Below are 26226 nucleotides of genomic sequence, written 5' to 3'. Positions count from 1 at the left end.
GGGTGGGAGAACAGCCTTATATATTGCTGCAAGAGGAAGTTTTACCACCATTGTTGACCTTTTGGTGTGTGTAGAACGAGATAATAAAAGTAACATGGAACAGGTAAGTCTGAAGCCAAAGTGTTTCAAGGCTTAGAAGCAAATTTAAAAACTATGAAACATTTAATAGATTGGTAAAACACATTCTGTATTTGCATCATAGTGATAAGACTATATTCTAACAACATCAGTTTAAACAGAAAACAAACTTGTTTGTTGTTTCTTTTGAGAAAAACAGATGAAGTGAAATACTATATATCAAACAATATCACATACTTTAAATATTCACATTAGTCTATGATACACATTAAAATGAGTTAAAAAATATATAAACTTTTAAATGCAGCATAACAAACGTTATCTTCCAAACTTAAGATTCATCATTCAGTGTTACTTTGAAACTAAATATAAGGCCCACAAAAGTATATCTTACAAGAAATAAACAAGTAATTTCAATAATTAAAATATGACATCATTATTTTGATTTTTATAAATAGGATAATTATTGACATTTTGGCACATACAGAGACTTTATTACATTAATTTTGAAGCCCTAGCCATGTCAATACTGTCCATGTCACAATGTCTGGTGGTGCTTTATCTGATGAGCACACATCTTAATAATAGCACTCCAGTATAGTTTCCAATGCAAGTGTCTCCATCATAAGGACGTTATATCCAAAGCTTACCACTCCTCCTTGAGAACTTTCATAATCCATCTAACATATGAGGATGGCATTTGCCCTTTGCTCTTCAGAAAACTTTAATTGCACAGAAATCCAAAGGCACATGCATCCTGCAACTTGACTAATATGTTTTTGTATAGAATAGCATTAATACCCATTTCATTTTCCATCTGCTGGCAGATATGCAATTGTTGAATGACTGGAAGCCTTGCCTTGGTGAATCCAGACTTTATGGGCTTCATTTCCAGATAGAGATCCTTTTTTCTTTTTTTTTTTTTTATTAAGTTTAATACTATTGTCTGGGACATAGACATGGATGCTTTTACCAATGCTTCTGTGTTTGTGGATTCTTAGATATTACAAGACACTGTACTCTGCTCACTGCAGATGGACTAGGACTTGTTGCAGGTTTCTTTCTGTAAGGTCTTGGGTTTTCAAGTTAATCCACATTCCTTTGTTTTCCAGTGTCATCACATACAATGGATATCCTCAGTCTTCAGAGTTCCAAAGCTATGATGTGAATGCACATTTATGACCTAAATGTATGAATACTTTGCTTCAGAAAGGCTGTTACAAAAGCAATCAATTTTCAGCAGTATTATGTTCATTACCTACAAAATACTGAACAATGTCAAAATGTGATTCTTATACATACCATTTCACAATGACTATACCAGTTGCAATAATCAATATGACTTGCTGACTTGTATATTCAAAATTGTTCTAATATAATATACCCAACTGTATATTCTACTCTTTACACACTTGCTTCAAATGTTCTTACCAGACATATCAAAATGTATCTCACTGTAAAGCTATAAATGAAATGATACTGATGAGTTTTAGATATCTGATTTACCTACTTTTTTGCACCTTTTTATACACTTATTTTAAAAGATCATTATATAAACCAACAGTAAATTAAACAGTGTAAATTCCTAGTAATTCTTTTGTAACTTTACAACATATAGTTTGTTGTTTAGCTGAATTTAGATATTCAGGAAATATCAACACAAATCCTAGCAGTAGAATGAATGAAACAAAGTCATCTTGTTAATGACTTTTCACAACTGTATGTGTGTTGTTTCTGTCTCTTCAAAATAGCAGAAAGTAAAATATATAATGATTGAAAGTTTTATGGTTCTAATTATTCTCTACATGTACATATATGTTATTATAAACACCTAACCTGTTTGTTTGTTACATTGAAAATTGTATATTTTGTAACTATACAAGCACCCTCCTCCCTGCTTTATATTACAGATATATTAATGATATTTTCAGTATAGCTACGTGCACTAATGATGAAGTCAGTCTTTTCTTTCAGTTCTTTAAATTCTTTAACTTCTCACCCCCAGTACACAACTTCTAATTCCCATCAAACCATTTCATTTCTTCACATAAATATTTATGTAACTAATAGTGGAAATCTTGCAGTATCTGTTTTTCTTGACTTAGCCAAAGCTTTTGATTCTGTTAATCATAAAATATTGTTAAATAAATTATCTTATTATGGTTTTAGAGGCATTGTTTTTGATTGGTTTTTTTCTTACTTTCACAATAGAAAGCAATCGGTTTGTGTCCATAATAATTATAGTGATTGGCTTACAATTAATGTTGGAGTACCACAAGGTTCTGTTCTGGGCCCTTTATTATTTCTCATTTATATAAATGATATTCTTTACCAACAGTTTTTTGGAGATATCCAAGCCTATGCCGATGATATTGCTGTTGTTTATAGTAAGCCAAATCTAATTAATGAAGCCATTATTTCTAGTGATCTTAATAAAATTAAAAATTGGCTTTTCTGTAATGACTTATCCTTAAATATATCTAAATCTTTCCTTCTTCAGTTTAACCTTTATGGTGCCATTCCAGCCTTTCCTTCTATTTTTTTATCATTCTAGTGATTGTTATACTTACCCTAATTGTAAATGTCCCAAATTGACTCAAGTTTCCTCTGTTAAATATTTAGGAATTATTTTAGATCGAAAATTAAATTGGCAATTTCATATTAATTCTTTAGTTAGTAAATTAAAATATAGTTCTATGCTAATTTTGAACTTAGTCAATGTGCTCCTTATCATATTTTGTTAAGTGTATATTATGCTCTCTTTCAATCTTTCTTACAATATTGTATTTCAATTTGGGGTGGCACATATAAGACTTTTAATTCCTATTCACAAGTTGCAAAAGTGTTTTCTCTCTTATTTTACTCATAGGCTTGATACCGATTTCAGTAAATTTAACTCCCTCTTTCATATGATAAACTTTATTTATATTTTTTAGCTTTATCTACATTGCATGTTTCTTTTAATAGGCCTTTTAAAGTCACTTCATATTTTACACGACTTCAATCTTTTTTTTTCCAATTAATGTACCCACACCACGTAAAACAGTTACACTTCATCAATATCTTTATTTGGCACCTCGTATTCATAATTTTATTCCTTATAGTATAAGATCTTCTATTAATCGTGTTAATCAAAAGAAATACTTAAAACAATGGATCTTAAATACTGATGATAATATTCTGGGAACTTTATATTGATTTTGTAAGTTTTGATTTTACTTTATTATGTGTTTAACCATCACAGGACGAGTTAACTCTTTGTTGATGGTTTTATATTGATATTTGATTTTTTGTGTCTAATTTATTGCTTAATAAATTTATTATTATTATTATTATTATATATTATATCTGCACATTACAAACTGATGGACACACATAGCTACTTATATTTTCACTCCAGTCATCCTCCATATGTCAAGAGATACATTTCCAAATGACAACTCTTCAAATTACACAGACTTTGCAGTAATGACCAAAATTATAACAGAAGATCAGTATTTAGGCTACCCTTCTTCTTTTCTTCAGAATACTACAGATATTCAATGGAGAAACAACAAACATTTAAATTCAGGTCATCAGGGGTCACTTAGCTTAAAACATATCAGTAATTATAATACCAATGCACTTTTAATTCCACTAATCAAAAACATATTCCCCTTACACATATGTATTACTCATTCAACACACAAGTACCAAATATTGTTTGACAATTTTCACATCATAACACAGGACAATACTGTCAGTCACATGCCCCTTAATAAACCTCTAATTTCTTATAAATAAGACACTACCATTAAAAAATTTATTTATCCATAGTCAATTTGTGAATGACGTATAACCACCATCCCAGTACTAGTTGGTATGTACAATTGTCAAAAGAGCAGATTCATCACTTGAACTTGATCATAGAACATCTGTTAGGGGGCCTATATAAGCCAATTTTGTAAAACGTCATTTCACTTGTATATTTAAATGTTTAATTTATTGTATTATTTGTGATCAAATTTGTGTGGGAAAAACCAGTCATACGCTTGCTGAACACATAAAAGAACAACTATGTAACACCTTGGTTAAAGATAAACCAGCAGCTCAGCACTTTAACATAACTGATCATTCTGTTGAGCTGTTGAAACATTACACCCTCCAATGCCAATAAAAAAAAACCCAAAATTGAAAAATAAATCATTTTCAGATTGGATTATTTAAGTCCTTTTGGATGTTTATGAATAGTTCGGTTTTTATTATTTTATTTAATGCCTTTAAAGTTGTGTACTTTATTTCTTTCAATATTTTTAAGCTTGTTCTCATGGTTGCTTTATATCTTTTAATAATTATTATTACCTTATTCTTAATCACTAGCACTTTTCTTCAGCTTTGTAATATTTTCATCACTTTATTGTTTAATTCTCATGTTTCTATCTTGCATTACTTTCTGTTATCATGTATTGTTTCCTGTTTTAAAATATCCCAATAGTTCGTCATTAACAAATAGGCTTGTTTCTCACTTAAGAAAAAAAGCATCTGCTCAAAACATTGTTAGAAAAATAAAATACAACCATAATTTTTAAAGTGATCTATTTCTAAAAGTCTAATTTCTGTATTTCTTCACCTTTGTAATTTGCCATTTATTCAATTGTATATTATTAAATCTTTTGTAATATACTACTACTAAGCAGTAAAGTTAAGTACTGCTAACTTTTATGGTTAATTTTGAATTTTTTTTAAACAGAATAGTCATTCTCCTGTACATGTTGACAAGTGTGCATATGGTGTGGAACAGGGTGAAATTACACAAAAACAAATGAAGCAGGTATTTTGGACATTAGCCAAAAGCTACCTGGAACCTAATGACTGGAAACATATTGCAAGATATTGGAAATTTAATGAAGAACATATCAAAGCAATTGAACATCAATATACAGGTACATGTAATTCACAGCTATTATATATAGTATATTAGTAACTTGAATTCTATTGTAATATAAAATGGTAAAAAACATATAATCAAAGTGGTTTCAAAAGGTGCAACTTTCTTCTTCAAGGGAAAACTGTAAATTATATTACTGTAATATTATAAGTGAAATGATATTATATGTTTCTTACCAATTTCTATGACATCATTTCAGAACTTGATCAGTTAATAACTTGAAACATTCAGGAACTTAGATACTGTTAATTTCAGTGGCATTTTTTCCAGTAATCAAGATTTACATTTTCCAAGTTAACCTCAGAATAATAGAGACATTTTCATTGAAAGTGGATGAGAAAGTAAAAGAAATATGTGAAATATCTTTCCCATTAAATAATCATGTAAGTGATATGTAACTTCTAATCTGTAGGTACTCTTTCGTACTAACAGTGTACCGTACAGTTACTTAAATAGCATTTTGAGTTGATTCTTTTGAATATTTGCCAAATTATTAATATATTTTCCAAACATATTGAATTGCAGTTAAATCTTTATTTTTGTAAATAATATGATAAATAAATACATTGAGTTCTTAGCAGTTCAGTGTGTAAAAAATATCTAACTTCACTGTTAAATGTGGTTTCAGGGAAGTTGAGCTACAAAGAACATGGTTATAGAATGATGTTAATATGGCTTCATGGACTTCCTGCTACAAAAAATCCTTTCAAAGAACTGTCTGAAGCACTTGTAGTGATAGGGAAGCAAGACTTAGCAGGTTAGCTATACTGTTTAATGTTATACTAAAACTATTATTACTTTCTTTTGTTATTTACTTTAATGTATAAAAAAATTAGTAAATCAATGATAAAAATGTGACTCAGATTAAAGTATAATTTTTTTCAAGAAAACATATGTATTGAATTAATAAATTATAACATTTTGATAAACTCTTTATTCATAATGTGTTTTACTTACTTTTAACAAGACTGCGGTATTTCAGAAAAGATTCATAGAAAGATGGAAGAGGATTACGTTCCAAGAAAATGTCCACCAGAGGAACTGTGTGTCATGTGTTCTGTTTTATGACCATCAGAGAAGTAGACTCTCTAATTTCAATATCAGTTTAAAGCCTGTTTGGCAATGATCTCTTGATATTCAAAAGCTTAAGGGCTGACTGTGTGTGTGTATAAAAACCATTATTTATATACTGAATGAACACAAGTTCAAAATACATCACTCAAATACAATGGTTTCTGGATTGCAAAGATATGCATTTACATTAAGTTACTAATGTGCCAACAGAATGAATGTGTAGGTGTGTGTGTACTCTGTGATTTAAGGTAGGGCAATATTATATAACTGTCCTTATGCACATATTGACATGCATACAAAACGTTTTCTATCACTTTTGCTGTTAACCAAATATTTTACTAATCATCTCATTCATTAATAAGTTAGTAGCTGAGTATATGAATTGAAAAATATGGTAAAAATTTATGAATACTGAAATAAGGTAGTAAAAATATTTATTTGATCTTAATATTCTTTCTACAGGGTGTTTGGAAAGTGACTGTGCAGTTTTGTAATCATATTTTATTCAGTCTATTTCAAGCCAGCAACTGATAGCGGTGTTTAGAAACAAAATAATAAGGATCCAGGCCTGTACTGATGCCAGTGAGGGTCATTTTCAACATTGTTTATAATTGTCATTCATATTTACCTCCTGTATTCTATATTGAAACGTCTGTTAATAAATATATAAGTGCAAAGTGACTTTCTGAACACCCTGTAGAAATGGAAAAGGTGTAAATATAAATTATTGGAGTGTACCAGTATAGAAGTTTTAAAAAACATTTTAATGGTAAAATTTCTTTACAAAACATAAAATTATCTTTTACAATAAAATACTTTTGTCTAGTACCCTACAGTAAAGTTAAAATGAATTTTAATGAAAATGACCTGTATTTAACATATTATAAATATTTTAAACTCTTTACTGTCATATACGAGGCACTGGCTATAGGGAGGGGGAGGAGCACATCTCCATGAATCCAAATCTCAAGGACCCAAAAAACTTTCAATACATGCATGTTTTCGTGCACTATAAAGTCATTCTTTTTTATCAATTCTGTACTTATTACTTGCTTTGATATATTGGTCTTTTCATATTTTCTATAATACTGAAATAAGATTCAAGGAACACATAATAAGATTCTGCTCCAGGGCCACAAAATAATTTGGCACCAGTCCAGTACATACATAAACAACTCTTATAGTGTCAGGTGTATATTTATATACAATGCAATAAAAAATACACCTTTTTAATATTTTATTACCCATCCAAAATTAATAAAATTTGATGTGTTTCAAGGAAAATATCCTTTTTGAATGGTAGGATAAAATCCAAATACCTCTTGCAGTGCTCTGGATTATATATATCTGCTCATGGCAAAAGAAAGAAAAGTTAGAACGTCATTGAACTTGCAGATAGGTATCTACAAGCTTGTGTAGATTCTGAGTTGACCCCAGTTCTCTACGAAAATACATTAACAATGTTTATTAAGACAACTATGATATAAAAAGTAATTATAAAATTTGTTAGTCCATAATTGGAAAACTAGTCAACAGAGCCCTATGATATTTGGTAGGTACATAATGAGATGACAGGAACTACAATTCCAGAGCCAAAAATAATGATTACAATAAGGTCTTGATTGTGAACTTTGTATATCAAGGACTATATGAAAGCAGCATCAAATATAATTAATTTTTCACACTTTGGGAAGTAGAAGATGTAAATGAAGTGGTCTTCATGTAAGATAATGCTCTACCCAACACTGCATGTATAGATTGTCAAGATGTTGGTTGAATATATTTGGGAGGTTTCAAAAACCAACAAATATACAAAATGACCAGTATGATCTCAGATTAATCTTTACTGATTTTATTATCAAGCTACTTTTATTGGTTTATCATTGCTGACATGAAAGATAGTAGATGACACTAAGTTTTTCTTAGTGTTAAGCACTAAACTATGTAATGAGTTATGTTTGCTGTGCTCATCATTGGTATATAAATTATATATTCAGCATGATAAGCTTTCATGCTTAGCTCTGAGTCATACCAAGGATCACAACCTAAAATTGAAATTGTTGGAAATCAGACATGACATTTCAGAAATAAAAGCAGTTGTAGTAACTACATAGAGGATTGTTATCGATTGGCTGTAAGAATTTAATGATTAGCATCATATGGTTGCAAGTATTTTTGCCACATACTAAAAATACCTTTGCTACCATGTCATTAGTTCATCTGCCATGTATTGTAACTCTCTGATTAGTCAAGTTAAAATAGGCCAACAAACTTTATAACTCTATCTATATAAATTCCAAATATAAAGTTATTTTCATAAACCAATGTAATAAATGAAGTTTTTTCTGAATGTTATTTTAATTACACTGCAATGCCTCTGGTGACTTAATATGTAAAGTGTAAATATGTTACCATGTGTATACATAGTATCAAACTGAAAAACTTCAAAATATTTGCTACAAAATGTTAGTAATGTATAATGTACACAGGTTGTTTAAGTATGTATTTGTAGTATATTATAAAGAATTGCAGTACATAAAATTCTTCTTTCATAATGTTTTAGCAGGATACATGTAAGAAAAAAATTATGAGCCAATCAAAGGTGTTATTTACTAATTCTTTAAAGCTGTGGGAGTGAACTTGGTGAAGCTCTCAGGAGAACATATATTCATCTAGGTTTTATAATTATGCAATTATGTTTATTTAAGATTAATGCATCTTTTTATAAACTATCTTCTTGGGAAATTTGTGGTTTTATAGTAATATCCATCTTTCACAGAAAAATTTTAGTGGGTTAAATACAAGTTAAAATGAACATCAATTTTAAGCTGTGAAGACTTCTGATATTGTTATATCACATGGTCAGTAATTAATCCAGGACTCCATCAGTGTTCACCATTTCAAGTTTGAAATCTCACTGATGCATCAAAAGTTTAACCCAGAATCAATGAAAGGGTCTACATAGACCTTAAGGTAATTTATAACATTCCCACGAAACAAAACATCCTAACCTACAGTTTCCGTAAGTAAAGTCCAATCCTTTACAAACTAATAAGAGCCCCAACATGCAAGTCTAGAGTAGTTTTATGTATTTAATGCAAAATCTGCTAGATACAAAGTACTCAGTCATAAAGTAGGTCTTCTAGTATCCTTGTATTTCCTTTCTTGTTTAAAAAATTACACTATTATATGAATTATACAAAATATCCCTCACTTCTGACCACTACATCAGTATGATTGGAGAATACATACACTGATATATATATAATACTTAGTTTCACAAATAAAACTAGGGCCTAGTGGTTAGCATATTGGACTGGGGATTTCAGATCTGATTTTTAGTTATGGTGCAACTAAACACTGTACCTTCAACTATGGGTACTTATTACAATGGCAATCAATCAAATTGGTTTCCTTACCCTGGTTTGTAGTTCAAAATTACAAACAGCTATGCTTGAACAAAGGTGCTTCCGATTTAGTTATTTAGTCCATTCTGCATAAAGTTGTCATTCAAATCTAGGACAAATAGATACCAGACAATTAGACACCTAAAAAATCGATAGAGATTTTGACACACTTGTTTATTATAAAAAAAACAATAATTACAACAGATATGTTTCATGTACAACACTATGTAAGCATATGAAAGACCTGTATATCTACATCTAATAAATTACTAGTTTAATTTACTTCATTATATGATAGCTTATAAAACTACATCATTGTATGCAGTCAGAATTCCATTTATCTAGTTATGAATAATGTCATTAAAGAGGAAATGGTTTAGTTTTCATGTTATCACAAATGTAAATGGTTGAATAAAAATTGGTTGGGTTTGAATTTTAATGAAAAGCTATATGAGAGCCATCTGCACTAACTGTCCCTAATTTAGCAGTGTGAGACTAGAGGGAAGGTGGCTAGTCATCATCACCCACTGTCCAGTCTTTGGCTTCTCTTTCACCAATGAATAGTGGGATTGACCATCACATTATCACACCCCCATGGCTGAAAGGGCAAGCACATGTGGTGTGAAGGGGATTCAAACTCTCGACTCTCAGATTGCAAGTCAAGTGCCCTGGCCATGCTGGGCCTAGGTTGAATATGAACCTGTTCTTTACTGCATTATATGAACTATATAAATCTAAATCTACTATATTACCAATTCAAATTTATTTCATCATATGACCTGTATATATCTAGACCTACTACATTATATGTATGTTAAGTTCATATACCAAACATGATGTGCAGAAAGTTAAATAACTAGCTAGCACAAACATTTCTTTATATCTACAAGTGAAATACACCAACCACTCAAAAGTCTGGAAATTTGAGTCTTCAATTTCAGTATAAATGGCCAACTATAAAGTGAGAAAACAACCAAATGTGGTTTACTTCCTGAAGCAATCTCACAATAACACACAACCATAATGTTTTAAGCAACTTTCACCACAGTTTAAAATATTTTGTTGCTTAAGTTCATACCTATAATACCACATTGTTTGAACACAACAGAATTGAATTTTTTGCACATATTTTACCTTTGTCACTACTAACAGTTACAGGAACATGATAATAAATAGTTATCACAGAATGCTAAAATAAATGTTTGATGTGCATATATATTCAGAATCATATAGTATATTCCTTACAGAATGTCTACTTTTAATACAAATAATTCTTCAGATTTTCTTGTGTGAGTGTGTATATATATTCAGGTGATTTTGTTGTTGATTTTTAATTATTTCCACACAGGTAGTAAATGAATCTACAGATGAACTGCTTTAAAAAATATATATTTAATCCATAAATTATTATTCCATTTGCACAAAATTCAAATGCTGATTGCCCTACAGACATTAATTTCAATATAAAGACAGGAAAGAGGGAATTTAGATTTTCCCTCGCTTTGTTTTTTGATTACATATTTCTGTAATACTAGAATGTATAGTACTTACAGTTTCAAATTTTTGTATTGTCCCATTACAGTAGTTTATTAATTTTAGGATGTTTTGAAGCAAGAAATTTATTGCCAAATTTCCTTCTAAAATTTACATATACAACAGGGCTTTGGATATCACACTTAAAACAAACTTGCCTTCAAAAAAAATAATATTGCCTGGCTACTGAACTGTGTTAATAGCCTTTAAAAATTGTATTACAAAAAATATTACTTATAACTTGCTTTAAAACAGTATTGCAGTATGAAAGGATATTTTTCATATATGTCAGAAAATAAAAAGTTCTGTAACTTTTTAGTTTTTACTTTTTCCAATAGACACTTTTTATCAAACATGTCTATGTGTCATTTTTAATTACTATTTCCATAACACAGCAAGTTAACAATAATATGCTTTCACTTATACAACCTACATCAATATCATACACATTTACGTGAAGAAGTAATATCATACAATATTAATCTCTTGTATCCTAGAATAACAGAATTATTTAATGAAATAAATACTAAGTTTTTTGTCATAAAATTAAACCCAGAAAAGGAGACAGGAAACAGAAAACCATCTATTACATGATTCTCTTAAATATCTGTGTAAATACAATGTTTAATGAATGAAGAAAAAAATCCCATTAAAAATAACAAATTAAAGAACAGCTAAACAAGTTTCACCTAATTATTATTTTATCTTTATGACATACAAAATATTTATAACTTAATCTTTTCTAAAAGCATCTAGTTTAAGCTTTTTAACTTATTGAAGTATAACAACAGTTCATGTTAGACTGGACCTTAATGTGTATTCTGTTTTTAACAGAACATCTGCAGGTAACACCTAAAACTAAACTCAACACATGGTCTTTATAAAAGCTGGCTGTAGATTTGTCTGTAAATATTTTTATATAACAAAACTAGTTTATTTCTCAAATGTGTAATACACTAATTATTCAGTTTAATGGATAAATACAGTATTTATCTTTATTTTTTTTAAACATCACAACCAATTAGTACTTAACTTGAATTATGCTCTCAACCACTCTCAGCTCCAGCTTTATAATTGGAAGGGAGGGAAGCTTTACTGTTAGTTATACTCAATGGATATGCTTTAAAAATGAAGAATGACCAAATGTTAATATTGCATGTGACTTACAGTGCATCAATAAACTACAAAAAATAGCAATGTAAGCCAAACCAACATTTGTTGAAAATGTCTACAATAGTTGCTAAGACAGCAGAATGATTTATAATGATAGCCTGTCCGTCCCAGTCATAGTTTAATTTTTAGAAAACAAAATTTGATGATATACCATAACCAACTGTCATATGAGAATAAAAACGTTCATGTTATATATCAGCAAGCTGTTATGTAAAAAAGAGTAAGTACATAGAACAGGTAGAAGGCTTGTTCTTATCTTGTAGTCTTAGTACTAAATTTAAATACTATTCATAAAGCATCTCTGTCTAATTTATTTACTGCTACTTTAAATTGGGTAAAATATTCACAATTCTTAGCTTTTCCAGATGCTTTTATCCTCACCCATATTCATCAGTTTCCATACATTTTCTCACTCGTGCAGTTTTATTGTATTAAGGGAAATGGTAGTAGATTTGAAATATATCAACTATCATGATGGTCAGTACTGCATAAAAGGGGAAATTTTAAAAATTGAATGTTAGCCATCACATATCCATACTGTTAAACAAAATACACACCCTCAAAAATATGTTTTTCCAACAGCATTTTAAAAGAGTTAACTGATGCAAGTTATTCTTTGTCATGCTCAAGACAGTTCATTATAGTATTTTGGTTCTGTGAAGTACAATATCTCTTTGGCTTCAATGTCCCAATAAAACTAATGTAATTGGCTGCCTTCTACTGCTTGTACCAAGAAATGAATCCTCACATAACCCTGCAGTTTTCAAAAATTTCCCCACAAGTTTCTGGAGCCTCTTCTTTTTCACTGTCATTATGGTTGTTATAACCATCAAGATCACTTTCACCCTGCACAGAGAGTAGATGAATTCCATACCTGTTCTTAAATCTATATAAAATGTATTTCTGATAGATATTTCCTTCTATTCACAAGGTGGTTTACCTATGCATCCCAGTCCTGGAGGGAAGCATCTGTGAACAAATGGAAACCTGACCACAGAGGAGAAAGTGGGACACTTGCAAAAGTATTAACCTTGTCCAACCACCATCAGAAATTGTCCATAATGTAGGAAGCAAGGGTGATGGAAGAATCCAAAAGATTCCATTGGTTGTGGAGGGCCAGTTGATGGGAATGCATATGAGCCTGACCAATGAGTATAAGAGAAGTCAGAGTATAACACATCCCAAAAGTGATAGGACCTCACAAGCAAAAAGTCAAGAAGCAGACAAGGTGTTCCAAATGACCAGTTTCATAGAATAAAGCCAGAGAAAACACCCAAATGAACAAGTTACTGGGTAGGATAAAGGAAGGACTTCTCCAGTTTGAGCAACTAGCCTGTCTGAGCAGCTTCAAGAAGGAACTGACTAGTATGACAGATCAACTCTTATTCATAGTGTGTGATTATAACACATCCCAAAAGTGACAGAACCTCACAAGCAGAAAGTCAAGAAGCAGACAAGGTGTTCCAAATGACCAGTTACATAGAACAAAACCAGAGAAAACACCCAAATGAACAAGGTACTGGGTAGGATCAAGGAAGGCCTTCTCCAGTTTGAGCAACTAGCCCGTCTGAGCAACTTCAAGAAAAAACTGACTAGTATGACAGATCAACTCTTATTCATAATGTGTGATTAGAAACCAGTCATCCATACAGAAGTGGAAATGCAACCCCAGGGCATAAAGATGTAAATCAAAGGTTCACACCACCTGAAAAAAAATGTATGGTACCAACCAGCACAAAGAGTAGGGTAAGAAACGAGTACACCACCTCAGAAAGGACAAACTGAAGATAAGGATGAGAATGGCCCAAGATGGTAATACACAGATAAGCATCAGAGATATCCATCTTGGTCATCCAAGGACCCAGATAAAAAGCCCACCAAAACAGTAATGTAGCATTCCATGGTGAATCATGAGGTGTGAATGTATTGACTGAGATTGGATAGATCATTGATTGGCTTCCAGTCCCTGGTCTTTTTGGGAATCACAAATAAGCAGGAGTAAAACAGCTCTAACTGCCTTGTAAAAACACTGGTGCAACAAGAAATCTTGAGGAGGAGAAAACAGACACACTGGATAATGGAGATGTTAGAAATGGAAAGATGAAACCTACTGACATTACTCTATGAACTCAAACATCAGATATGAAAGGGCTCCACCAATGAATGAAGGCCATCAGACAAGCTCCCACTAGGTAGTCACTGGAACCATTGTTGGCATATCACGCTTTGTCATAAAAAACAACAACCAAAGGCACTGTGGGAAGAAGGAACTGGCAAGGATCAGGAGATAGGAATCAGTACCATGCTCAGCTCCAAATGGGTCACCAGATAAAAAAGAGTAGATTGTTGTCGGACCAAAATGACCCATGACTCCTAAGACTCCAGAATCAGGTCAAACATTTAATAAATTATAAGATAAGGAGCTAGCAGACAGGTTCATAACAATATGGCATCATTACCAAAAAGGTCTGAATAACAAAGAAACAATGTTTTTAGGTTCAAAGCTGAAAATGGCTGGCAGGCCAATGCAGAAGTGAGGGGAGAGCAGACATCCCCAGAAAACCCATCAGGGTTTCTGTGCAGATACTTGGCCCAGAGATGGATTAAGGAAAGGTACTGTAACAAAATAATCATTATAAGATGAAGATAGGAATACTGATAGAGGAATGGGTGATTCCAAGCCTCCTTCTCCAAAGAAGCAAAAATGAATCCAACAATTGTTGGTCTAGATAAGGTTTGTTTGTTTTTGTTTTGTTTTTGAATTTCGCACAAAGCTACTCGAGGACTACCGTAAATTCCGGCATATAAGTCGACGTGGCGTATAAGTCGAGGTCTATAAGTTTGGCCTAAAAATCATGATTTTGACATGTACCTGCCGTATAAGTCGACCCCCTTCTCTGGCTCAAATCGCTTGGTCAGAATATTTCAGTTGGCATCAGCGGCGAGGTGTAGCTAAGGAAGTGATATTCAATAATCAACTGCGTCATCAGCAGATTTTGTCAGACGGCGCCATTTTCAAGAATTCTTATTATCCGCTGTGACTAGCTACGCCTCGCCTCTGGTCGGCATAAAAATGACAGATTTGCACTTTACAATAGAGAGCAAAAGTTCTGTCACTACGTGTTCTGAGAATTCATTTTTGCTGACTCATTCATGCGCTTCTCCGCGCTTTCACTCACGTGACGTTTCGATTGCCAAAGTAAAGTGAGAAATCTGCGTTGATTGGCCAACATGACATGCTTGCTCGACAAATAAGGCTTTCACTAAAAGAAGAAGTGTCACGTTTTATGCACCTTACGGTAATCCTGTCTAGACAAATTTATTGATTTTCTTTTATCTGGTGTGTCTAACCTTGCTACGCTTAGCTAGGAAATTAGCTGACCAATTGGCTCTGAATGAATTTTTAACTGTCTATCCAGTTTCAAAATGTCAGTTACAAATTTCAGTGACAAATTTTTAAATAATTATAAATCGTTAAACAAGCAAGATGTCCAGTCAACCACGAAGAAGGATGAAATATGATGCAGCATTCAAGATAAAAGTCGTTCAAACAGCCAAAGACAGTAGCAACAGCGCAGCAGCTCGGCACTATTGCATAAGTGAAAAATTGGTCAGAGATTGGAGGAAGGCAGAAAACACTATCAAAGAATTGCCCTTAACCAAATGTGCAAATCGTGGTCAAAATCAAGAAAAATGGCCAAGATTAGAGAAGGAAATAGCGACATGGGTGTTATCTGAACGTCAATGTGGCAGAATCGTAACAAGAGCCCTTATCCGACTGAAAGCTTTACAATGGGCAGCTAAGAATAAAGAAGACAGCATGGATTTTAAGGCAACAGTCAGTTGGTGTTCTCGTTTTATGCATCGTCATGATCTGGTCATTCGTCAAAAGACAAAAATTGCTCAACAGCTACCGAAAGATTTGGACTAGATCACACAATTCCAGACCTTTGTCATCAATCAAAGAAAACGAAATGAATACGATATGGCTCACATTGGAAATATGGACCAAACGCCCATGTTTTTTGATGTCGTCGGCAACACTACAATTAACAAAAAAGGAGAAAAGACAGTTCTGGTGAAGACCACAGGGCACGAAAAACAACACTTCACCGTCAGATTGGCCTGCCTCGCCGATGGAACGAAACTGCCACCTATGATAATATTTAAAAGAAAAACGATGCCAAAAGACAAGTTTCCGCCAGGAGTTGTGGTTCATGTACAAGAAAAAGGATGGATGGACGATAGTGGATGTGTCAAATGGATTAACGAAGTGTGGGCCCATCGGCCAGGCGCCATGCTTAAACCCAAATTGTTGTTAGTGTGGGACATGTTCAAGTCACATTTAACGGATACTACGAAAAAAGCATTAAAATCGAAAAAACAGATATGGCGGTGATTCCAGGTGGATTAACATCTGTACTGCAACCTCTGGATGTATCGTTAAATAAACCATTTAAGGATTCTATGCGCACCAAGTGGAATGAGTGGATGGCATCGGTCAAAAAACTTACACTGCCGCCGAAATATGCGTGCTGCATCTTTGCCTACAGTGTGTCAGTGGGTAAAAGATTCCTGGGACTCTATTGATCTAAAATCGTTGTCAACTCATTCAAAAAATGCTCAATTACCAATGCGATGGACGGTAATGGAGGATGATATGTTATGGGAAGAGGATGACGATATCCCCTCATCATCAGTGGAGCATGACATTATTCAAGAAGAGGATCCTTACAATGACCATTTGAATGGTGAGGAATGGGACTTTGTGTTTGATCGATCTCATGTTGAGTAGGATTACTAGTATTTTACTATTTTATAAATAAATACCTATATGTCATATCATATAATTTTGATTTGCAATGGTTTTCTCGAATCTGAATTTACTAGAATTCATGTCATGAAAAACGTCACCGCCATATAAGTCGAGGATGGATTTTTAAACTTGAAATTTGGTGTTAAATTTTCAACTTATACGCCGGAATTTACGGTATCTGTGCTAGCCGTCCCTAATTTAGCAGTGTAAGACTAGAGGGAAGGAAGCTAGTCACCACCACCCACTGCCAACTTTTGGGCTACTCTTTTACCAACGAATAGTGGGATTGACAGTCACATTATAATGCCCCACGGTTGAAAGGGCAAGCATGTTTAGAGCGAAGGGGATGCAAACCCGCGACCCTCAGATTACGAGTCACACGCCATAACACACTTGGCCATGCCGGGCCTCTAGATAAGGACAGTCAGCCCAACGATAACAGAGATGGACTGATCTGAAGCCCATAGAGGACAAGATATACTAATGTCATCACCAGCTCAGCATGAACCCGAAGTTCAGGGAAAAAACTAAATAAGATTAGCAGGCAGAATCATGTACAAGGGAAAGACTCAGGTCATAAGAAGTAGGAGCAACAGACAGAACATCAGATATGTGAGAAATATAATCCTAGAAACCTTAAGAGAGCTAAATAAAAATACTCAGGCAGAGTATAGGAAGACACAACAAACTTCGAGTAGGGGGAGAGGGGCAAAGGATCAAAAGAGACAATGGGAAGAAACAATTATTGTTCCACATGACACTTCATACCCCTGCAAATAAATGCCAATAAATCCCTTAAAAGGTTACTCGTACCTGCAGCCTGAAGCAAGGCATCAGATGAATGAGATAGACCGAAAGTGATAAAGTTAACTTTGGAATTCACGCTTGACATCAAACAAACAAGAGAAAATGAAAATAAATTAAATTAATCACAGTTAAACTAATGTAAACTACTCCATAACTTAACTGGAACAAAAGAATGACATCTGTACTCAAGCACTGCCCAACAAGAAGTGATAGTTAGGTAGTGGCATGCAGAGGGGAAGTCACATGCATCATGTGACAGTAGTGTTCTCCAGTTGATGGAGAGATGATGCATGTTGATTTGCACGAGAAACATGTTGTAATCTTTCATTCCAATAGTCTTATGGCAAGTGTTATAAAAGAGCAGAACAAAATACAAAAAGTTAATCTTCTGAGTGAGAGAGAAGTACAATATTGGAAACAACAGCTACACAACTTTAAATGTAGTTTTGGACCAGTATTCAAGGGCGATGCTAAATTATTTCACAATATTTTGTTGCATGATTGTAATTTAATGGGCAACAAATGAAGCATAAAGCTACAATAATTACACTTAGTATGCATGTAAGTCCATCATTCCCACTGCAAGTAATATAACATTATCTTGATAACACCATATTCCTCTTCACTCAACAAAGTTGGCTCACACAAAATCAATTACATGTTCACAAATGCACACACACAGACATCAGCTGTGATTTCAGTTACAATGGCAGGTATATTGTGAATCAGGTTTAGTCTGTGTCATGTTTATCTAATTTCATTTAAATGTATTATGTCACATTGCTTAGACTTTTCTGGCATAGCCAGAAATGGAATTCACATCTGTATTATACACATTATACACGATCAAGATAATTTGCCTCTTGTACATGTCAGATACATTTTATATTGCAATTTTTCTATTTTTTATGCCTCACATATTTACATGTCCAAAACTCTTGGTGTAAAATATGGCTCAGTGGAAATTCTGAGAGTTTATAAAGAAAAAAAAATAATCAGGTTCTGATAGCCATAATGGACACAGCACAGATTGCCCATTGTGGAAGTTTGTGCTCAACAACAAATACACAGGTAATTATTCTAGAATGCATTATTATCATTTACTAAGAAAAGAAAGTTTGTTTCTTATCAATGTTCAACTGTAAATTGTGTACTTAACAACAAATACACAGTTAATTATTCTAGAATGCATTATTACCATTCACTAAGAAAAGAAAGTATCAATGTTCAACTGTAAATTGTGCACTTAACAACAAATACACAGTTAATTATTCTAGAATGCATTATTATCATTTACTAAGAAAAGAAAGTTTGTTTCTTATCAATGTTCAACTGTAAATTGTGTGCTTAACAACAAATAAATAGTTATTATATTATGCTTTATTATTGTGTATTAAGAAAAATAAGTTCAAGTTCCTAATGGTGTGCTACTGTAAATTTTGTATTACTGTAATACTTGATTATTAATATCCAAAAACTGATCAATGCTAAAAATGACACAAGTAACAATAAATACCTCCGAAACTCAAAGGACAATTTTCCAAATATTTTTCTTCATGAAGTGGTTATTATGTAATGATCCTAACCTTGTTCTTATTGCAATTCCATCATACGATATTGTTAAATAAAAAACTAGATTATTCTGGTAACAAACAACAGGATGTTTCTAAAATTATTGAGATTTGCTACCAAAGGATACAAGATTTATGTTACTTGTATTGTCTCTTCTAAAAGGTTATTAGTATACATACAAACATATAATTTAAGGACAACAAGGGACCTTGTTGCCATCTCACTTTCTACAATAAATCATTTATCATTCAAATATTTATCAAACCTTTCTTTAAACTACCTTAAATTAATTGCAAGCACCACATCACAAGGTAATTTGTTTCAAAGGCCAACCACCCTGTTAAAAAAATTAAAGTTTTTTAACTGAAGACGACTCTTACCCTGTCAATATTTATAATTGTGTCCCTTAGCCTTATAATCCTCACTACTGAATATGAAAAACAATAATGCATCTATAGTATTAATTCCTTCAACAATCTTAAACACCTCAATCACTTCATTTTCTGTGATCTATAGAATGCATATTTTATTTACAACATAAATTTTCTCTTTTTAGTATATCAAATTCACCTTTGCTCTATACATGAAACAGGCATAAGTACATGTACAAAAGTTTTCATGCAGCATTTTAAAATATGGTAAAATAACACATTTATTCTAAAATGTTTACTGCTTTCAGTAGTATTGTTGAATAGAATTTACTTTCTACAAAATATATCTTCCATATTTCACACACACACACACACACACACACACACATATATATATATATATATATAGATCAAATTATGAAAAGACTTTAAGTTGTGCTACAACTGCTGTACCTGTTAACCCTTAAACAGCAGGAATGTTGTAGGTAGCAGCATCAATTGATGATGGTTGCCACTTAAGGGTTAATGAATAATTCATTACTTATTTTCTTACACATATTTAGCACAAAAAGATGAAAGTAAGTAACAAAATCATTTCATCTGAAAAGCTAAACTGAATTATAAAGGCAGTTTTACTTATCAAGGCCTGAAAACCAGATTTAGTTACACAGTGTTATTGGCATAAGAAATTTGAAATAAATATAATTTTTCTTCACAGGGCAAAAAACATCATCTGAAAAATAATCCTTTGTAGTGATAAACAAAACAGGTGAGGCTTAAGAAAAACAACAACTTGCAGAGCTTGTAACTATTTAAATCCTATTAGGAAAATAATTTTCTCATAATAAGAATGAATGTGGTTCAATTGTATTTATATACATTTGTTGTTCCTGCTAAGGTAGTCACAATAATTTAATTATATTATGCTATTTATTTTGAAAAGAAGAATAAAGGACTTTTTATAAGGATAATAAACTACTTAATAATAAAAACATGAATCCAGTATTCTTGCTTCAACTACTACCTACCATTTTAAGAACATCTAGTTCTTTTTTTGGAGGTGGTTGAGTTCTGTTATGCAGAATTCAGCTTGGAGCACTTTTATACCAACATAATAGATCTTTCAATGCATCACAGACCTTCCCATCAGGAACCAAACAAAGATATGATGCAGAAAGGTTTCTGAGAAAACCTACACAGAATATAATGGTGTTCTTGCACCTGTTATAATAATGGGCTGCTTCATGCGAGAAGTCTGTTTTGTTATCTTTATCTGTTGGATAATCAATCCAAGAAGATTTATCTTTATGTAATTAACTTAATCGTTGAAGCTTTTAATGTATCATTTCTTACACTGCCATTCGTGACTTTAGGATGTCCTGTACATCTTCTCCATTTATATTGCTTCTTCCCTTTTGGAAACACAAAGACCATCATACAAGTTTCTTTCTGTATATGCAAACACTTCACAAATAAAAGTAATTTGGGTACTGAGAAGTATCACCAACTGCCAGTATGAGGCATCCTTAAAATCTGATTTTTCTTCTCTGTTTCAGTTTGTCACTAAATAATTAGATACTTCCAGAAAGAACAGAAACAAAATACAGAGGGACTGGAAGCTATTCATCAACCTATTTGAATAGTTCAAATCTGTCTGGGTATTAGAATTTCAACAGAGGCAGTATACTGCTTGAAACATTAAGAAAACAAGAACAACATAAGCATTCCTTATACACATTTCTAGTTTTTGCTGTTTATTAATTAGATTAATAATATAAATAGTGTTTCAACAAAGGTTATGGAGGGTAAAGATTAGCTATCCTGATAAGATATGGAATTAAAGATCTTATCTGCAGCAACATGCAGAAAAAGCACTTTAAATATAGGCCTAATCACACACTTTTAATTACTATGATGTTTCAACACAATACTATCTTGAAAGTTCTGGCATTATGTACCATACAATTTAGTGCCTGTTAATAATAGAGATTATAACTCATTTCTAATCCTTTTTTACAGGTGTGCTAACTAATGTACCTGTGTTACTAACCAAACATACTAATAATAATATATAAAGAAATAATGAAACTATTTCTAGATATATCAGGAAGTTGTAATCCATAGACTGAAAAGTATACATTAAAATAATATTTAATAAATTATATTATCATGGTTTCAAAACAACTTTCGTTATTATATAACATGATAATTTGCACAAGTACACAAAAAGGATATACATAAGAACATACATGTAAAGTAGCTCATGCACACCTTGGCAGAAATGTAAATATAGTCCTGCCTTCAAGATAATTGAATTTCCCATGGATAAAAAGGTGTACACAGTCATCTGACACTTTTGATATCGGTGCTAAGCTGTACCACTTTCCATATATAAAAGACTAATTACATGAATATCATTAAAATTACCAATCCATGGACAACTTGCTTTCTCCTCTATACAGCATCATTTCTTGATATTGAAAGTTCACATTAAACTCTAAATTTTAAAGTAGGAACATATAACTATATCTGTAAACATAACTAAGACATCCCTAATAGATATTTATTTAGATGTACATGAATAACTGGAGCTTTTTTCTATAACAGTGTTAATATACATTCACACTTGTTTTTTATTATCTTTATCTAGTTAGACAATATATGAACAATAAACTTTATACAGTATCAGCAAAGAAAATGAACAGAACAGCAATACATACTTTTACTCCACTACACTGTTAATTTATTCTAACAATGAAGTGTAATTTTTAGCTTATTTTCTAGATATAATTTTAAATCCCTCAAAATAATTAAGTATGAGGGTACATATGGTTTGTTACACTGCTGTTTTCAGTTTATATATTAGCAATATTACCCTTTATTTAAGCACTTTTTTCTTAACAATGCATATTTTTCAAATATGAATATTAACACTAATTGACATGTTTTGTGTGTGTGAAATGTTCAGTGTGCCACTCCTTTGTGGATTCTATGTTTGATGGATATAATTATAAAATAGATAGCTTGTACAAGAATTATCCTGCCCAACTTTAATTTTTAACTGCTTCATGGTTGAAACATATAAAATGGTATATTGTAAACTACCAAAGTTATTGTTATTATATTCACAAGACTAAATGAAAATTTAAGTTGGTACATATTAATAACATTTAGTATGGATCTTTAATATTCAATAGCTCCTTAAAATGAATGAATTACCTTGTTAACAATTTATTAAATATATATAAGTTGCAAAAGCCCTACAACATCCAGCAGATAATTCCATTAGCACATCAATATAACTTTAACAACTCATTGATAATAGTAAGTACATCTTATGTACAAGAAGTAAATTACTTTCAAGGCCTTGTTTTCATTTGGTAAAAAAAGAATTAAACCATATAACCCTTACCTACAGTAAAAACAGCTTCAAAAATTACATTAAGGAGGATGTTAGATATAATTAATGCAATTCTACCATCAACAGAAATTTAACACATTTTTTATTTTAAAAGAACGATATATAGATTTTTAAATTCAAGAAGTCCTTTGAGGGCATTAATTAGGTTATCAGGTCAGCATGCAAAAAGAAATAAACTGAATCATAACAAATTTGAGACCCTATATATTGTAGATAAAACAAGCTAAATTGATGTTATTTTATTATATGTTGTACACGAGTAATTAATTGGGAAAATGTTTGAAGAAAGAAAATAATCACTGTAAAGAAAAAAATGATTTAGATAAGACTTCTGAAAAGACAAAATTCAGCATGTGAAATTTTAGGCAAAGTTAAAGTTCACTATGGTCTGAAATTTCTCTCAGGAAATGTGGAAGGTGCTCTAGGTTAGCCTGATGGCGTCTAAGCCAGCGAGGGCCATTATATATCTCATTGTTGGTCATCTCTCTCCACAGTCCTTTGGGTAGATAGATGTCTCGATGTCGAACATTTTCCTCCAAGATTGGTGCTACAAGAAGGTCATTGCCTACTAAAAACTGTGAGTCACAAACCCATGTTTCAGGATCATCTGGAGAAACCCACCATAAAGGTCTAATGATGGGATTTCCTGAAGTAGCAGCTTCCTCTGCCAAACTGATGATAAGAGAAGAATATTTTTGATGAAGATGCACCATTTTCTGACTAATCTTTATAGTTTCTTCATCATACTGCCAAGGTGAAATTGAAAACTGTAAGACTGGCAGAAGTGCATTTACTTGAACCCAACGGATATACAGTTCTTTAGTTGGCAAGACATTTGTAGCTGATTCATTCTCATAGTTGTTTCCTCCTATCACATCTGGCACAATGAAAGGATATCCAATTATTCCAAATGTTAGGACTGTTGGTATAATACTTTTTAAGCCAAAAACATAGTCCCAGGAGGAATATCTATCAAAAATTCGAACAAATATAGGAACATGTTGACTGCCAAATCCTACTCGAACTTCAACCTTGGATCCCAGCTTATGAGCCATTTCCACATACAACTGACTAAATTTATTTGGTGTGTTTTCTATTATCTTATCATGAAGAACAAAACCTTCTGAAAGCCAAGAAATCTCTCCTGCATCAAATTTAAATGTATCAATATTATATTTATTTTGAAGAGTTTCTAGTCGTTTTAAAAACCATTCTTGTGCTACCACATTTGTCATGTCTAAATGTGCTCCAACTCCATTCCACCACTTCACAAGCAGAGGATGTCCTGTGGCATTTTTTACCCAGTATCCATGCTGGGCTCCAGTTTTGAAACTCTCACACATAACTGAACAAAATGGATGCACCCACAATAAAGTATAAAAACCCATTTCTTTCAGCTTTTGGCTCATTATTTTAGGCTCACGAAACCTTTGTTTATCAAACTCCATTTCACCATAGCAACTCTCCCATTTGTCATCAATTCCTAAAATGCTGTATGAAAACCCATGTATACTTATCTCATGGGCAAATGTCATAACAGTTTCATAACTTATATTAGCTTTGTACTTTGCCCAAGTTGACCACACTGGATGCTGGAAAAGTTTGGCTTCTGGAATCTTTTCAGGTCTCTGAAACCATTTTTTTGATGAAAATTCATGGACTTTTTTCACATTATAACCAGAACATATAGTGTAACTTAAATCTTTATTCTGCATACTGTTTTCATAAGTATCTTTCTTCTTGTAAGGATGCTGTTCAGATATTGCAGAAAAACACAGCCTGCCACTTTGACTGTAATTAAAACTAACAGCAAGTGGTGTTTCTCTGTCAACAAATACAGAGAATCCTGATGAAGTGAGCCAATAGTTCTCAATCACTGACCCTTGTCCATTCAAACAGTGGAAATTATCTGCAGTAATGTAGGGAATCAAAGATTCACCTCGACTCCACAAAGGCCAATACTGTTCATATCTTTCTCCTCCTCCATATACATATGCTTTTCCAAAATTTAAACAATCCATTGTTTCAGATCCTTTCCCAAACCATTTTATTCTGTAACACTGAACTGAAATTTCATTATGCCGCTCCAGTGCCACTGCCACAGTGAGATTACCATACTTTGCACATATAGTATTCTCACTCTCAGTAACATATCCTGATTTGATACAATCGTAAACAAAAATATCTAAAGGCATGTCTGTAATTCCCAGTGAAACTTCTACTTTATCCGATCTTAGTCCTGAACTAATGTCTAAAATACACGTTCTATCTTTAATGCTTAATTTCAAACGAGCATTTCCCCCACTGGCATCAAGTATTTTATAAGTTTTGAAAGCTGTACTCTCACTCTCTAATATCCATTTTTCGTAACTGTTACTACCAACAACTGATTTATAAACTAAAGACACCAAAAGTAATTCGAACATAAATACCGTCATTTTGTTTTTTTTTTATTTTTTTTTTATTTTTTTAAACAACAACTAAGTTCGTGAACTTGTACTGTTAATAGTCTATTGACCTGCACTTCCTGACCATATGCGTTACACCTTCAGGTTTTGAAGAAAAAAAAAAAAAGTTGCAAGGTTTCACGTGGTCACTGTGTACATTGTAAAGGAACCGGCAGAAAATGATTGTTATACAAGCTAAACGGACTCTTACAGCTTCAGAGTTCCCTTTCCCACGAACGTATCAGGCGAAAAAAGATAACAGACACGTGAACTAGTGTACGAATAATTTACATAACATCGCTTGGGATAGGGGAAGAGTATGGCTTTGGCGTCTTAATATATGTATGTCAAGAAATTACGCCTGACTACACGAAGTTATATTGAAAATGACTCTAGAAGTCCAGACTTATCATTACAGTCATGGACTACTCCACTTCAAAACAGAATAATTTGGTTTCCAAACCCTCCACCTACTCACGGATTAGGCCAGTGTATCTTGCGACTAGCATCTCACCCTGACGAACACTACGCGAAATAAGACTCTGCTCTATACGAGTGGATGATTAATAACAAGTCAGTTCTCCACACCTTCCGAAGTGA

General features: G+C 32.4%; 2 protein-coding genes across 3 annotated transcripts in view; one reads left to right on the top strand and one right to left on the bottom strand.

Moving 5' to 3' along the window:
• LOC143249484 (uncharacterized) overlaps nucleotides 1-6422 on the top strand; it is a 44154-nt gene extending 37732 nt beyond the window's left edge. The window contains exons 13-16 of the mRNA XM_076499401.1: nucleotides 2-103; nucleotides 4808-5000; nucleotides 5634-5762; nucleotides 5988-6422. Coding sequence (XP_076355516.1) covers nucleotides 2-103; nucleotides 4808-5000; nucleotides 5634-5762; nucleotides 5988-6073 — 510 coding nt within the window. The 3' untranslated portion in view covers nucleotides 6074-6422. The remainder of the gene's footprint in view (nucleotide 1; nucleotides 104-4807; nucleotides 5001-5633; nucleotides 5763-5987) is intronic.
• Nucleotides 984-26226, bottom strand: tobi (target of brain insulin). 2 transcript variants are annotated; one of them, XM_076499397.1, is made up of 3 exons: nucleotides 20787-26226; nucleotides 9499-9595; nucleotides 984-1261 (listed from the first exon to the last, which is right to left on the bottom strand). In XM_076499397.1, the coding sequence occupies exon 1, from the start codon at nucleotides 25615-25617 to the stop codon at nucleotides 23551-23553; it is 2067 nt and encodes a 688-aa protein (XP_076355512.1). In that variant the 5' UTR covers nucleotides 25618-26226; the 3' UTR covers nucleotides 984-1261; nucleotides 9499-9595; nucleotides 20787-23550. The 2 variants fall into 2 exon arrangements, with proteins under 2 accessions (XP_076355512.1, XP_076355513.1); XM_076499398.1 differs by having other exon boundaries at nucleotides 984-1235.

Source organism: Tachypleus tridentatus, chromosome 4 (genome assembly GCF_004210375.1).
Source record: "Tachypleus tridentatus isolate NWPU-2018 chromosome 4, ASM421037v1, whole genome shotgun sequence".
Classification (NCBI taxonomy): Eukaryota; Metazoa; Arthropoda; class Merostomata; order Xiphosura; family Limulidae; genus Tachypleus; species Tachypleus tridentatus.
Note: the sequence above shows the minus strand (reverse complement) of the source record. Positions and strands in the feature narration are given on the sequence as shown.

Excerpts from the sequence above, each read along its gene's own strand:
- tobi (XM_076499397.1), bottom strand. The coding sequence starts at position 25,617 with ATGACGGTATTTATGTTCGAATTACTTTTGGTGTCTTTAGTTTATAAA.